This window comes from Pezoporus flaviventris, unplaced genomic scaffold (assembly GCF_033815535.1).
Source record: "Pezoporus flaviventris isolate CSIRO_AGI_PZ_B2104156 unplaced genomic scaffold, CSIRO_AGI_Pfla_v1 ptg000002l, whole genome shotgun sequence".
NCBI lineage: Eukaryota > Metazoa > Chordata > Aves > Psittaciformes > Psittacidae > Pezoporus > Pezoporus flaviventris.
In genome coordinates, this window is record NW_026892550.1 from 41,670,501 (window position 1) to 41,685,100 (window position 14,600).

At 37.2% G+C, this 14,600-nt stretch overlaps 1 protein-coding gene across 1 annotated transcript in view; it reads left to right on the forward strand.

Moving 5' to 3' along the window:
• PDGFC (platelet derived growth factor C) overlaps positions 1-14,600 on the forward strand; it is a 129,739-nt gene that overhangs the window by 79,811 nt on the left and 35,328 nt on the right. The window contains exon 3 of the mRNA XM_061475987.1: positions 13,258-13,438. Coding sequence (XP_061331971.1) covers positions 13,258-13,438 — 181 coding nt within the window. The remainder of the gene's footprint in view (positions 1-13,257; positions 13,439-14,600) is intronic.

Sequence of the window (14,600 nt, forward strand, 5' to 3'; positions counted from 1 at the left end):
GTCTTTTTCTTTTTTTTGACATACATTGTGTCAAATGCAAAGTATGCAGTGATAAGTTATGGTAAACACAAAAAGGCTAAACATTTTGTTATGTAATTTTCTAAAGAGACTTTTCTGTGTAATGTAAGATACAGTGAGTAACTTGCACCACATGGAGCTTCCTTTCTGTAATTATTACAAATCTGTACATCCAGCATGTAGAGTAAAATATGGATGAATGACTGCAACTCCTAAGTGCTTCGGTAAAAAAGAGGACAGATATTTTGTTTCTGTTTGGCCCCTTGTTATGGAAGTACCTTGGAGCATAACTGATCACATATATGAAAGAATAATGTCAGCATCTTTTTCTTATAGAAGGATGAAATTCCACCCCAAAACATGACCTCAGGGGAAAAAAAAAAGGGTTTGGGATAGTTTGGTTGGGTTTTTTTCAAGTGCATTATTGAGGCAATATTGATATATGTGTGGAGAGCGTACTAAAATCAAGCACTGATTCAGGAAAAAATGTAACTGTTCAAAGAAATTATTACTTCTGGGGCTTTTGAGAGCAGTGAGTTCCTTATCAAGGTCTAGTTCCCAAGAAAATTGTTTTCTAGACAACTGATGGGCTGTCCTTACTGTCAGACAGTCTTAAATGCTTCTCATGGACTGTGATTACAGAGGGTGAAGTTATCTCTTGGGTAAGTACAAAGTTCAAGTTGGCTTTGAATAACTGGACAAAGACCTTTCAATGAACTCTGTATTTAAAGAAAACTGGTGCAGACAAGTCTCATGGTGACTTGTTTGGCTAAGTAGCTGGACTGCTGGGATTTGGGCAGCTTCTCCTTCTTCCATCCCCCATTCTGAAGACACAGGGGTTGCAGCTGCCACCTCTGTTTCAAAATTCAGAAAGCAGTGAGGAGTCTCACAGAATTTCTAAGGCTTCAAATTCAAAACAGGAAAAAGAGTCAGCACCAAACCCCACAGACTCTGAGAACAAAGATGAATGTTACAGTGAAGACCAGTCCTTAACGCTCTCTTCTTACAGCTGTTGCCTTAGAATTTCAGTGTGTTTAATTTTAGCCACCTGGTTTTTATTAGATGCTATGTGTATAGGTGGGCTGGGCTCTGTTTAGATGACTATGTATCAGTGATATGTCAGTGTCTCTTTCATTATTGGCTTTAACTTCTTCAGCAAAAATGAAATCATACTGAAGTTAAAAATTACTATAGCTCTGCTCTGCAAGTCAGATCCATTTTATAGTATCAATTCCATTAATATATGGAATTATAAAAAGCATATGAACTCTCATTCATCGATGCACAATTTCTTTTTTACTTTTTTCTTTTCCCAACACACTAATTATTTGTTAATCAGTTTTATTCAAAGCCTGAAAGGGGGTCCTATAATTTAAAAGGCTGGGATGAGTTCTAGCATTCAAGTGTCTTAGATTAATTGAAATTACTGATAGGAAAGAATTACTATGAAATAGCTAATTTATGACCTTGGTAGCAACATTGGTGTTTTACTGGTGGCAGGAAAGTGGCATTTTTGGTGCAGTGCATAAAAAGTGCTGTAAAACTTGTGTTAAGGCAGCTGGTGGAATACGTCCCATGTTTCTGGGATTGTTTGTTTTGATTTGGATTGGTTTTGATTTTCAGTTGCTCAGTCCATTTGCAAGACAACTGAATGGTGCCACCAGTTCAAGAGAGGTTTAAATGTTGAATGAATTTAAATGGAGGATGAGAGTGAGGGTTGGGCTTCAAAGTTTTTAAGAAGTTAGGTTAATTTAGGGACAGACCTTGGTTATCTAAAAATTGTTCTTTTACGTATAATGAAAAAAAGATTAAAACTACAAAAGTTCTTTTTTTCCACGTGAGTTCAGTTGTAGCAATATTATTTCAATTTAATGAACACAGAAGGTTCCAATAGACTTGTGTATCCTGCTGTCTATGCTTTGAAAGAAAAAGATTGGGTCTTTCATGAGAAGTAATATCTGGATCTGTTTCTGTTCTGATATCATTGAACAAAATTGTGGTTCCTTGTATTTTGTTTTTTATTATTATTTTATTTTATGTAAGGCAGCTCTTTTTTTTTTTTTAATTTTATTTATTTTTTATTTTCCATGCTTCCAGAACAAATTGATTCTTTGATCACCAAATAATTCAAGCCCTACCTCATCCAGCTGGTCCCATTTTGCTAGTTTAGCTACTGTCCACAGTTCACACTGGCAGAGGTGTGTGCTGTACCCAGAAGTATACTCATTCCTTTGGGTTCTCTACTGCTTATTAAAAGTTGCTTTAATACCAAGTACATAATGCAGGCAGTAAAAGAAGATAAAATATTAGAAGACCAAAGCACAGTTATAACTGATGTTACTCTGTAACACACATTTCTGAAGCTTCAAAAAGAGTAAACTCAGCTCTGCAGAAAGGGTTTAGAGCTGCAAAATTGTACTCTCTAAGCAAATCAAAGTGCAATATAAAAAAGGGAAAGAGGAGATAATTCTCTGAGCGGAATGAGAGGACAGCATAGCCTATATGATATGATCAGAAGGACATGCTGCACAAACAGGGTCTGTCACTGCATTCTTGCCCACCCATATTTCCCTTCCTTACAGTAAATCCAGCAGTCATTTGTAGTACCCACTGTTGCTATGGGTCACTCTAATGGGTATTATTTTGCAAGTAATCTAAGACCTATTTTCACAGCCCAGATGAGTGTTAGGAGAGTGATTGCTGATGAGTGGGCAGTTGACATAATCCCTTACTCCTTTTTCACACCAGAGACTGCACTCATTGGCTTAGAAAACATTTTAGGCTCCTTACAATTCCTTCCTGGTCCCCTCAGTCTCAAGCAAGCTGTTTGAATAAAGTAAACTATGTCCACAGTATCAAAATATTTTTGTAAATGATCCTAATCCTAATTTATTGCTTCTAAAATCGTTCCATGTTATCGTAGTTGGCTGCTTCTAATGGTGTACACTGAAGTAATTTTCTTCAAAAATATGTGTGGCACTGCTGGGTCTTGCTTCTGTCTAGTATGCTCTGGGAACAGCTGTTACTGATGCAGATCCCCTGCTCCCTTGCCACCGCTTGTTAAAAGCTAGAAGGAAATGTCCACTATAAGGAAACGCAGAAACACACTGTGAGCCATCACCACCTGAGTTTAGGGATCTAGACAGAGCTTGTAGCCACCTCCAGTTTCTGGTATGGCTCTTGTAGGTCCTGATGTCCAGAGAAACACAAGCTGTAAGGGCAGGCCCAGCAATGTAATCTAAAATTACCCTGTGTAGTAGCTAAATATCCCAGTTTATACATAGTATGCACTACTTTCCTAGTACTTTCTGGTTACTGAAAGTCCTGGTACAGTTAAGCCCATAGGCTCACCATCAGGTTTATAAGCAGCTTTCTCCTGTTTGATCAGCAGGAATAGCAAACGTACAGTCCTATTCCTAGATGGATGGTTATATTTCTTCACCTGTTATGCAGCTTTTCTTTCTTCTCTTCCTCCCCTGTCCTGTTCCTTTCTCTTTCCCTCTCACTAGATGCTGTGGTCACTTTGATTGCTTCTTTATGTGCATCATCAATGTTTTAACAAAGTATGTTGCTCACATGAAATTGTAGTTAGGCAGTCGTACCAGCAAATAGTGTCAATCAGTAACAGTCCTGGCTTCACTTGATACTAGATACTACTCCATTAGGATAAAGTAGAAGTGAAATGTAATGCAGTTTACATTAATCTGTTCTCATCTGATAATCGGCATATCTGAGAAGATGTATGTGGATGAGAAATTGCAGAAAGGAAGGTTGCTCTTATAAAAAAGGTTGATCATCATGTGGAAGTGTCGTAGGAGTTTTGTAAGGTAAAATGAATAGATTTTTTCCTTTTCTGACTGTAATATGGGAAGAGAGAAACCAGTAAACTAGCAGCAATTATTAAGTAGTACCGCTTCATACTAGTCTTTAATTCATTTGCTGTGACTGGATTAAAAATAGGCTTGCATAATTTTATGACCACTAGCTTACAGCTAGATAAACTGAAGTGAGAAGAAACTCTTTACACTCTTCAGGTGAAAACTGATCTCCTGCTAGGGTTGGGAACACACTTTTTTCCTGCCTCATGTGGTCTTGTGCGACTGCTTGGTTACATTATAGGGATTTTCCACTTTCTGTTGAAGTAGCAATTACTAGCCTGTCCTGAAGCAGGATATTGGCCTTCATGATAAATGGTCTGTCCAGGATTGGTAAGTCCTGTGTGCTAGCATAGCAGCCAAGAGACCATATGTTATTGTATTGCTGAACTAAAGCTATAAAGGTGTTTTCATTTAAATAAACATAGATGGAGCCCCAGCCTCTATTGAGGTAGACAAAAGGGAGGGTAAAGGGAGAGGGGAAACAACCATAATGATGCCATGATGATGCTGTATCATTGAAGTATGCTTCAGGGGAAAGGGTGCTGCCTGCACTGCCATAGGTGAATCTTCGCACTCTGAAAATGCCCCTTGGGCATTTTCTGTTTGTTTGTTTTCCAAAATATGCTTTTGAATATTGTTATGAAATTGCTTAACCAGTAGTTTTCACATTGTGGACTGGAGTCATTGCTACATTTGTAAGAATGTGCATAAGGAAAAAAATAATATTTGGGATACTGGAATAAATATTTTAAATGTTGCTTGAAAAACAATGATAAAAACATGGAACTTCCACAGCAGCTGGAAAAGATATATTGACTACTGTGTCAGTAGTGTTAGAAATTTTATAGTGAATTAGCAAGAATTCTTTACAACCTTGGCTGTTGATGTGAGCTCAGAGCTCCACTGATGATTTTGGTTTTATACAAAATATTGATCTTTACAGTAAGAACATGTGATTTATTATGAGCACTGTAATTTCCAAGATAAAAAGTACCAGACTTTACAGAGAAGTACTGGGAAAAAGCTGGTCAGGCACTTCATTATCCATAATCTGGAGAGGGTAGTACTGGATGGTGTAGGATATTTACTGAGCTGGTATGCTATCTGGTAGCAATGGACTGACTCTTTATGAATGCAAATATGATTTAGAGAGTACAATGTCCAGTGCAGCAGGCCTCTGATTTCTGATGGCTGTTTCCACATGGTGTACTGTAAGTACATAATAATAATAACAACTTGTATGGGTATTACTTCAGGGGGCTGGGGACCACATAGTGACAAAGAATAGGAGTACTGGCAAGAATAATCCATCTTATTGTCATTTTTGTTACATGCATTATTACTTCATAACATGTTCAGGATGCTGAAGAAATCTATGGTTCACATATGCAGTCAGGAGCAGAAAGCAGGCAGACTGAAGGCAAAACAGTGCAAGAAAATGTTCCATGTAAATGTCATCCATTTTCTAGTCCTTGAAAAATAACGTTTCCAAGTGACTTTGATTTTGTAGAAAATCTTTTTTACTCACTGTATTTGATGTGGCTACAGGAGAATATGTATTCAAATAGGAAAAAGGTAAGCGTAGCATAGTAACCCTGAGCGATGGAAACTCATGGAAACTTACTCCCTGTGGAACTTCTTCCTTTGCATTTTAAGATGAAGGCCAAGGTAAGTAAATGGACTGAGGTATCATTTGCAAGTGGATTCATTTATGTTAGTGTGTTTTTCCAGGCTCTGCAATTTTCCCAAATTCATCTTTGTCTTTAATACATAGTAATAATAATGTTGGTATGAATTTTCATGCCTTTTTTTGTTTTGTATCTCTGTTCTACTCATAATGCTATTTTCAGACCAAACTTAATCCTTATTTAAAGAGAGAAAAAAATGTTTCTTACCCTGACTGACACTGGGGATAGCTACCATTCTGTGGCACAAAGAAGTAAGGTTCTAAGAAGTTTGGCAATCAGCCTTTTAGAAGGAGGAGTTTGGGAAACCATCTTCATTCCTTCTTACCTCCACTTTTGATATGCAGGATTACAATGTCTTTTTTATAGGATTCTTATTATATTGCTTGCAATAATGTACCAATAGAAGTTACACCAGTATTAATTAGTTTGTAGCACAGGCTGTCAAGGACTGGATTCTGTGGTTGCTGTATTCCTTCCTTACATGCTTTATCTGTATCAGTAGTTTAACATTTGCATCAATAATTACAGGCTCACTGTCTGAATATAGAGTTTTGTTTTAGAGCCTGAAGTACATTTACCAATGTATCTAGTTTACAGTTTCTCAGTCTTGTGGAAAAGTCAATTTCCCTTTCACCCTACAAGGCAGAAGTTACTTTCAGAGACTACAGGATGTTCACATACTTAAGATGGAGATACTTAAATGCTTAGCAGTGCACCTAGATGCCAGTCATGATGATTTATTTCCTAGAGGTGTTTGAGTGCCAGTGTACTAGTCATCAGGGAAATAATATGTTTTCAGCAAGATTAGGTTTATCGATTGGCACTGAAGTAAACTTTTGATGCAGAGGGGAGTTTGGGGAGGAGGGTGAAGAGATGCATTTCTTAGGGTTTCGTGTTTCTGTATGCAGTGCTTTCAGTCTGGTTCACCAAGTGGCAAACCGATTATGCGAGGTGTGTAGGTCTCAGCTTCATGTGGTGCCTCAGTTTTTCTGCAGATCCACAGAAAATGGAAATCTGTTTTCTGGTAGACTGCAGAGTAGCAGTCTGACAGTTAATTTCTCCAAATCAAACAACCAGTGCATGCTTTTATTTTCATGAAAATGTTCAAATGTTTGAAGATTAGAATTCTGGGGTTTGAACTCCGTCTTGTTTTTCACTTTCACTTGTAGTGTTGTAAATGTACATTTATGATCAAATTGGCTTACAGTGAATAAAGGGAAAGAAAACTGAAGTCTAAGAATTAAACTTTTTTTTTCATGTGTCCTAAATACCAAGGTAGAAATAGAGAGTTGTGCGGTTGTCTTAGAAGCCTCAGGCTGTTACTAATCAGTATGAGGAAAAATTAAATAGAGAGAACCATGGCAACCATCTAACATTTGTGAATGAATCTGTGTTTCCATAGGGCAGTTCCTAATGTACAGTACTGCATATTCTAAAATAGATGTATTTAGAGTAGGTTGGCGCAGAAACTACAGCCCATATTTGGTGAGTGGCAGTTAGAAATGTTCTCTGTTTATACCTTGAGTATCTTTATTTTACGGAAAATGTAGACATGGCAGGATACTTGGGGTTTTTATGCTCATTTGCTGTATTGGCTGAGAGTGATACCTATTGCTGGAAGAGATGTTTGTGTATAATTAAACATAATTTTCTGAGTACAGAAACCTGACCTCATCAGTTATTTATTTGGATTATATCTGGGTATGCTGTTTCTTTCCAGTGACTGTTATAACACAGCATGTGTAGGATCAGCAGATACAGGTACTACAATGGAAATTTATGCATATCATTGCTGTTCCATCATCTTTTCTCTGGTTTTATGTTAAAACATAAAGCATGACAGAAAATACAGAACGTAACTATCAAATGTTGGATAATCTGTAATGATATCCAAAGGAGTTTCCTCTTATAATGGAAGGCACTGCCAAACCCTCCTAAAGTGGATGAATGCTATGGATAAATTGCCCATGCAGTGAGCCTCAGGAACTGGAGTCAAATGACTCTGTGTAACTTGTTTCAGAAATTCCTATTGGAAAGACAAAATTCAGAGGGAATATTTTAAATATGTAAAATTTTACATAGGGTATTTTTGAAAAACAGTTTTTCAGTATCCAGACTTCACTGTCACTCAAATTAGCCCAGCCAAATATTTCTGATAGTGTTGAATGGAACCATATTTACTGAACTTTTACCCTGTGTAGAGCATTTGCTGGTGCTGTCACCGTTTCAGCCAAGGTGCTCTCTCTGTTCCTCCAGGAAACTTGCTTTCTGTATAATTTAAGGTTTTTGATCTGATGCCTGACTGGCAAGTGGAGTTGTTAACGGCAAGTGGAATTGTTAACGGCTAACTTTTACTGATGCGCAGTGGTAGTGGTTTGTGATTTCAGGAATCTTGTATTTACTGGCTAAATAGAGGACTGGACTGAACAGGCCAGTCTTTCCTAGTCTGAGATTCATATAGGTACTGTTATCTGGCAACAAATACAAAACAGTATAATGTAAATTAATGTATTTGAAAGGCAAATGAATTAGTTAAACATCTGAAGCTGGCAAACTTGGGTGATATATGGTTATACTAGCTGGCCTGGCTGTGTTGGAGGGGAAAAAAATACTAAAAGTAAGTTTTCTTCTTCCATAAACTAAACAGTGCACAAGTACCTGAAGTTTCATTTTTAACAATTATTTAATTTTTGGTGTCATTTTGATTTTCATTTTGCGTGACATCTTTTGTCTCTTTGCCTTGGTCTTTGAGGAAAGCTTACTGAAGTCTCAGTGAGAGGGGCAGTATTGCAATAGGAAAGAAGTTCTCCACTTGTTGAATGAATGATGCAGTACACTCTTCATTTGACGACTGTAATACTACATCTTTAGGCTTGTAGTTTGCCTGACATCCACTTCTCTAATCCAGTATGCCATACTCTCCTGTTTTCTTCCTTCTTCTTGGGGTGCTCCTATTTTCCATCTACCCTTTGTCATAAGCTTTGCATTCCCCTTTGAACTCCCCTAGTCCCATCATGTAGTTTTGCTGGATCTGCCATCAGATGCCATGGATTCAAGTGCCTCTGTCACACTGCAGTGTTCCCTTCTCCACTCAAATAAACATGAATCTGCTGATCAGAACATTACTGGAGAGCTGGTTTGATTGGAGGAGGCCTTCAGAATCTATTGCAAGTGAGGCTGACAAGCTTTGAAAAGCATGTCTTCAACCTAAACAGTTGGCCTTATTTTTCTCTATATGTAAATACAGTGTTTATGTCACAAAGAGCAAGGTGGTTACTTTCAGATGTGATTTAAGGGCTGGCTAAGAGGTGAAGACTAAGGTGTCAGCAATACTTGTGCAGGTTTTTTTTTTCCTATACAAATACACAGCTAAGTTAAATAATGTAAACCATTATTTTATTTTTTTTAATAGTAAATTTAAATATTTCACTTGCAAAAATTAAAATTATTCCAAATGGAGGCAGAAGAGGGAGAGGAAATTTTCCTTTAGAAAGAATGTTGGTGATAAAAGTTTGTTTAGAAAAAAAGATCAAAATGGTATTTTTATTATGACAGTTTCTGGTAATTCAGAATGTTTCAAAAATTGAAGCTGTCCAAATATAAATGATCTAAGTTGTATTCAATAGTAGCTTGTCTGGTGAACTGCCAGGGGACCTTGAATGCTTTTGATCTGCAGCTGAGGTAGGTATTCTGGTGCGCTATGCCAGCATCAGGAAAGCCTTGGAATTCCATGTACTTTAAAACAAGTTGGGATGGAAATATTATAGCATCCCACAGGATGCTGTCAAGAAAGAAGGGGGAAAAAAAGGACAGGGATTGATATCAACTTCCCATTTCTTCATTTAAAAAATAATTAACTGTAGTGGGTTCTTATCAAAGGGGGAAGGAAAAACATATTTCACCTTTTGCAAACTGATTTAATGGATGTGCTAGATTTTTGTCTAGCATGCATCTATATACAGATGAAAGGTCCAACATCATTGATATAACGAAGTGCTTTACCCTGTGGGCTTATTCTTACTCTCATTGATATATTTGTGGAATTCCAAAGGCAGAGGTGAGCCACAAAAAAGTCACAGCACCACAAGCCAAGGTAAACAGCCTGCCAGAATGTGTTTAGCTAATAACAGAAAAAAATATAGAAAGGAGAGGAAAACCTATTCCCTCAGAAAATACATTTCCTGGCTGGAAAGGCATTGAAGTTTAAAGTTGCTTACATTGCTTCCTTGCTCTTTTCAAGTAAATTGGCTTTGTTATTTCAATCCACAGTCCCAGGCACCTTAGCCATTGGGAAGAGGAATATATGTTCTGCAACAGGTCTAATGGGGAGGGCATTGTGGGCATCATGACTTAATGGCAAAAGCATCTGTCATCCCAGGAAAGGAGACTGGGCTACCTCTTTGTCATAAATTTTACTTAGTAATATTTGAATAATATATTGCACATAGATACAACACCCGAGGATTTCTTTAGCCATTGTCAAAGAGGGTTATGTTCTCTCCTTTGTACACTGCACAGAAAATAAGGATTCTTTGGTTCATTGTGCATTTTTTTTTTTTTTTTCTCTATTGCAGATGGAAAATAGCTTCTCAGTTCTTGGTTATTTAAGCTATTTTTCTTGCATTTCAATTACAAGCTTCTCTTGATGGGGAAATAATTTTAGATGGCTATGCTATTGTCCCTGCTGCTCTTTAGCCCTGTGACGTGAAGCTGCAGAATTATTTAGTGCAATCTTGTAAATGCTAAAGCATCTGAACCACTTGTTTTTGTTACTGTTCACAACAAGTTCAGACTTCAGTCCAGATATACAATGTGAGGAATTTTAGTTGCATAGAAGATTCTTTCATCAGGCTTTTGCAGCACATTCAGCCTAGATAACTGACAGGAATAAAGTTACTGGTTAAAAATGTCATTATGCCCAGGAAACATGAGGAACTTTCTTCTGTTGATAGAGACAGGATTTCTAAAGATTCCCCTTGCTGATGGTGAAGTTTCTGTATTGTGCAGGGAGCTCCTCTGTTCAGCAGTAACAAGCCAACACTCACACAGTTGCTTATGAAAACAGACATTTTTTTCTACAGCACCAGACTTGTTTGTTGAGCATAAAAGAACAGAAATTGGTCCTGAGGGAGACATTGCAGTAAGGGAGTGGTCATTACAAACCACGCATGTAATCTGCCATGTTGCCATGAGAAAATTACATTTGATTGGTTTATAAAATAGCTTTACTAAATCCCTTAAATAGTGATACCGGTAACTGTGCACACTGGAGTGCAGTACTAGTGAGTGCTATTAATGATTAGAGTGTTTCCAGATTGATCACTTGGAAACAAGTGGATTTCTGATAATCAGAAGGGCATTAGGTGTGTGGGAAGAGTGACTGAGAAACCTCTCAATCAGGGTAACACTGATAACGCAAGGAAAAATCAGAAATTATTTTGATTACAAATGGCAGCTTGTTTTCAGATACCACATGCAGAGATCAAGGAGAAGAGAACTCAATATAGAAGAAACACCCCAACAAACAGAATTATCTGGATCTATCATGTATATAAGAAAGGTGAATTTTTTTGAGGGTGGATCAGAATATTTATTTCCCTCTATTTTTCCTCTCAACTAATGGAATGGATTAGCATTTATTTTAAGGGTCTGGTATTTAAACTGTGGATTTTGAGTTTGTCCTTTAATTCAGGGGTACCAGGAGACCAAAGGATGCAATAGAAAGTACTCTATGAGTTACCTAGCAGCACTGACTATGTCTGACTCCTGAGATATCTTAAGCCTAAGTCGATAAACGTAATGATTAATTTATTCACTCTCTACAAATCAGAGAAGTAGATAATTTCATACTCTTGACTAAAAAAGGAAAATAAAGGTTGTCTTTTGAAACTTAATAGGCTGACCTTAAAAAAAAAATAAACCCAAAAGTCAGTGCTCAAAATCAGTTTGATAAATGTGTGAGCCCTGAAGTCTTAGTCCAATTAATGCACACATTGGCTTTGTAATAAGTTGTATACCTGATCAGAAAGTAAAACCGCTAGTGGATCAGTTAAAGGAATTAGTGTCTGAAAGGAAAAAAGATGGTGATAAAGTAATTAGTATCATAGGTTCAACAAAGATTTAAAACTGTGGTACATGGCAGTAATGGATTTTGAATGCAGTTAATGAGCATATTCATTGCATTCATTTTTAATTAAGTGGAAAAAATACTGGTCCTTTAAATTGAGATAATAAATGTGCAAGTCAATCTTACACAAACATGCAACACAAGAATTTATTGCCTGCTGTCTAACTGGGGAACTGGGAATCATTATAAAGATTAGCTTTACTGAGAAAAAAATCCAGAAAAAGCTTCAGTAGAAAACGTTTATGAGGTAATAATTTTCACATTAAATATTGCTTGGCACATTTGGTATATTATGTATGTGTTTTATAAATAGGAGTATTTGCTGTCAGCAGAGGTAGGAGCGTTTGTACCCTTGAAAAGGTTTCAATGCTATTTACCGATTTAGATTCTGTGAGATGTATTTAGAGAGATACATGTAAGAGAACACAAAAATATGAGAAACCTTGAAACTTCCTCAGAGGTGTATGGTTCTGCTTAGAGTACAAGTTATGGTTTAAAATGACGACTGTGAAAGCTGCCGCTGTGAATTTCCACATGCTTGCTGTGCTTTAACTGATGCACTCGTGCCTTCCGAAAGCATCAGGCTGGGCTGCTGCTGGGGCTCAGGGGGTTTCAGACTGCAGCAGGGGAAATCCAGCTAAAATGTGGAGTGTTTATTCTGTCAGAGGGCAGCTGGGGAACTGACATGAAACAGGTTGAAGCACTGAAACCAGAAGTACCTTCTAGAGCAGTGGCTTTCAATGCCTTTATGACTTGGGAACCCCCTGAATATTTCCAGTGGAATCAAGGACCTTTATGTGGCATATTGAAGTTTATTGAGGACAAGTGACTGGCATTTCTTAGTTACCTTTTATGGATCCATTTGAAATCGCTCACAGATCCCCAGGGATACCCAGGCGTTAAAACCCAACAAACCTAAATCGAGCTTAATACATTTCATTCTCTCAAAGCTCCCAACCCATATCTTTCCTGTCAGTATTACCAAAATACCAGGTTCTTGCTGACACACAGTATGTCTAGGTCTTTGCTCAACAAATTTTTCACTGGGATATGCATAGCAGAATGTGCTTTCCAAGTTTCCCTAAGCCACCTTTAACCTTCCAAAGCTTATTAGCTACTGGTGTTACAAGAGGGCAAGTTTTCTGTGCCAGAAAGCCCCAAACTTTCACTGGTGTCATGCAGAATATTGCTGGTGATGTTGCAGTGCGAATTACTGTGCCACACTTAGGCAACTTCAATCTTTCTTTCTCTGACTTTGTTCTGCCCTATCCCACATGTTGTAATTGCTTTCCATAAATGGAGCAAACAAAACCATACTCATGGGTCTCTTCAAAATGCTAACTTTGCTTTTATTTTTTTAACCTCACTGTATGATTTTATTATGCCAGTAGCAACTTGGAAGCAAAGTTTAAAATAGCTGGCTTTCGTAGCATGCTTTTAGCATCGAAAAAAATGAAAATAAAAACTTGCAAATTGCAGAGTAACTTTGTTGATTTAAGCAGGAATTTTATAGAAAAATAAACATTTGATTTTCTTTTCTGTTCAGGTATGACTTCGTAGAAGTTGAAGAGCCTAGTGATGGCACTGTTTTAGGGCGCTGGTGTGGTTCCAGTAGTGTGCCAAGCAGACAAATCTCCAAAGGAAACCAGATCAGAATAAGATTTGTGTCTGATGAATATTTTCCTTCTGAACCTGGATTCTGCATCCATTATACACTTCTTATGCCAGTAAGTAACATGTTTCAGATTGGAACATTTCAGGAAAACAAAATCTTTTGAAGTGGTAGCTCAAAAGAATCTTTTAATAGCTTAGGATTAATTACCGTTTATTTCTTAATAATAATAATAATGAGCAGTCTGTCTTCCAGAACGGTACATTTTGATTCTGTTTTTTTAACTGAGTGTTCTTGTGGTTCTTGCTGGATGGTTTTGGACTGGGAAGTTGTGGGCTCAGTTTGTGAGGAAACGTCAATAAAATGTTTGCATTCCTAATGCAGTACTGCAGGAGGAAATAAAAAGGTAGTAGCTTTGATGAGAAGAATCATCATAAGAATCAGCTGTGTGACACTGGGGAAGTTACAAAAAAGATTGAAGAAATTAATGTTTTTATTAGTCAGCTGCCATTAGACAAACAGAGCCACATGAGTATACCTGGTTCAGAACATAAGAACACAGAAGTTCTTAGGCTTCTAAATTGTTTCATTACAGTGGCAAAGCAGACAATGCATAATACTCATTTTCCACTGCATTTTCCCTGGAAACTCTACTTTAGACTTCTCAGGAATGTTGCTTAACACTTGTAAATTGCAGGTATTAAACAAAATTTATGGTCAAAAAATGTGACTATTTTCACTGTCGAGAGATTTCTGTTACTTTTTTTCACCAAATGAAAGATCTATGGTAACAAAGTATGTTATAGATTTTTAAGGATGAGATAATGTTCTGAAGCATTAAGAGTGGAGCAGAACAGGGGTTTACTTGTTTTATAATAGGTGTTCCATATTTAAAGACAGTAAGGAGTATTTTTGTGAAAGTCCTCTCAACTCAGTTTGTGAATCTCCTGAGTACTTTTGTGGTCTGTGGTGTTTGGTTGGTGGAAACCATATGCAAGCTCAATAAAAAAATTGATCTAAAGAATCTATGTTGTAACCCCACTGACATGCACTACACTTAAAATGCATTTGGCATGCTTTTTGGTTTTGCCATTTTTGCCTTTTCTCCCCATTTGCAAAACTGGTTACTGAGAAGCAGCAAATAACAGTCCCCACATATCTTTTCAACAATGCGTACTCTTCTACATAATATATCTGTCAGTGAATGCAGTGTTGTGTTGTCTATGTGTACATATATATATGTGTATGTGTTTTCTGTTGTTTTCCTATGAATATTT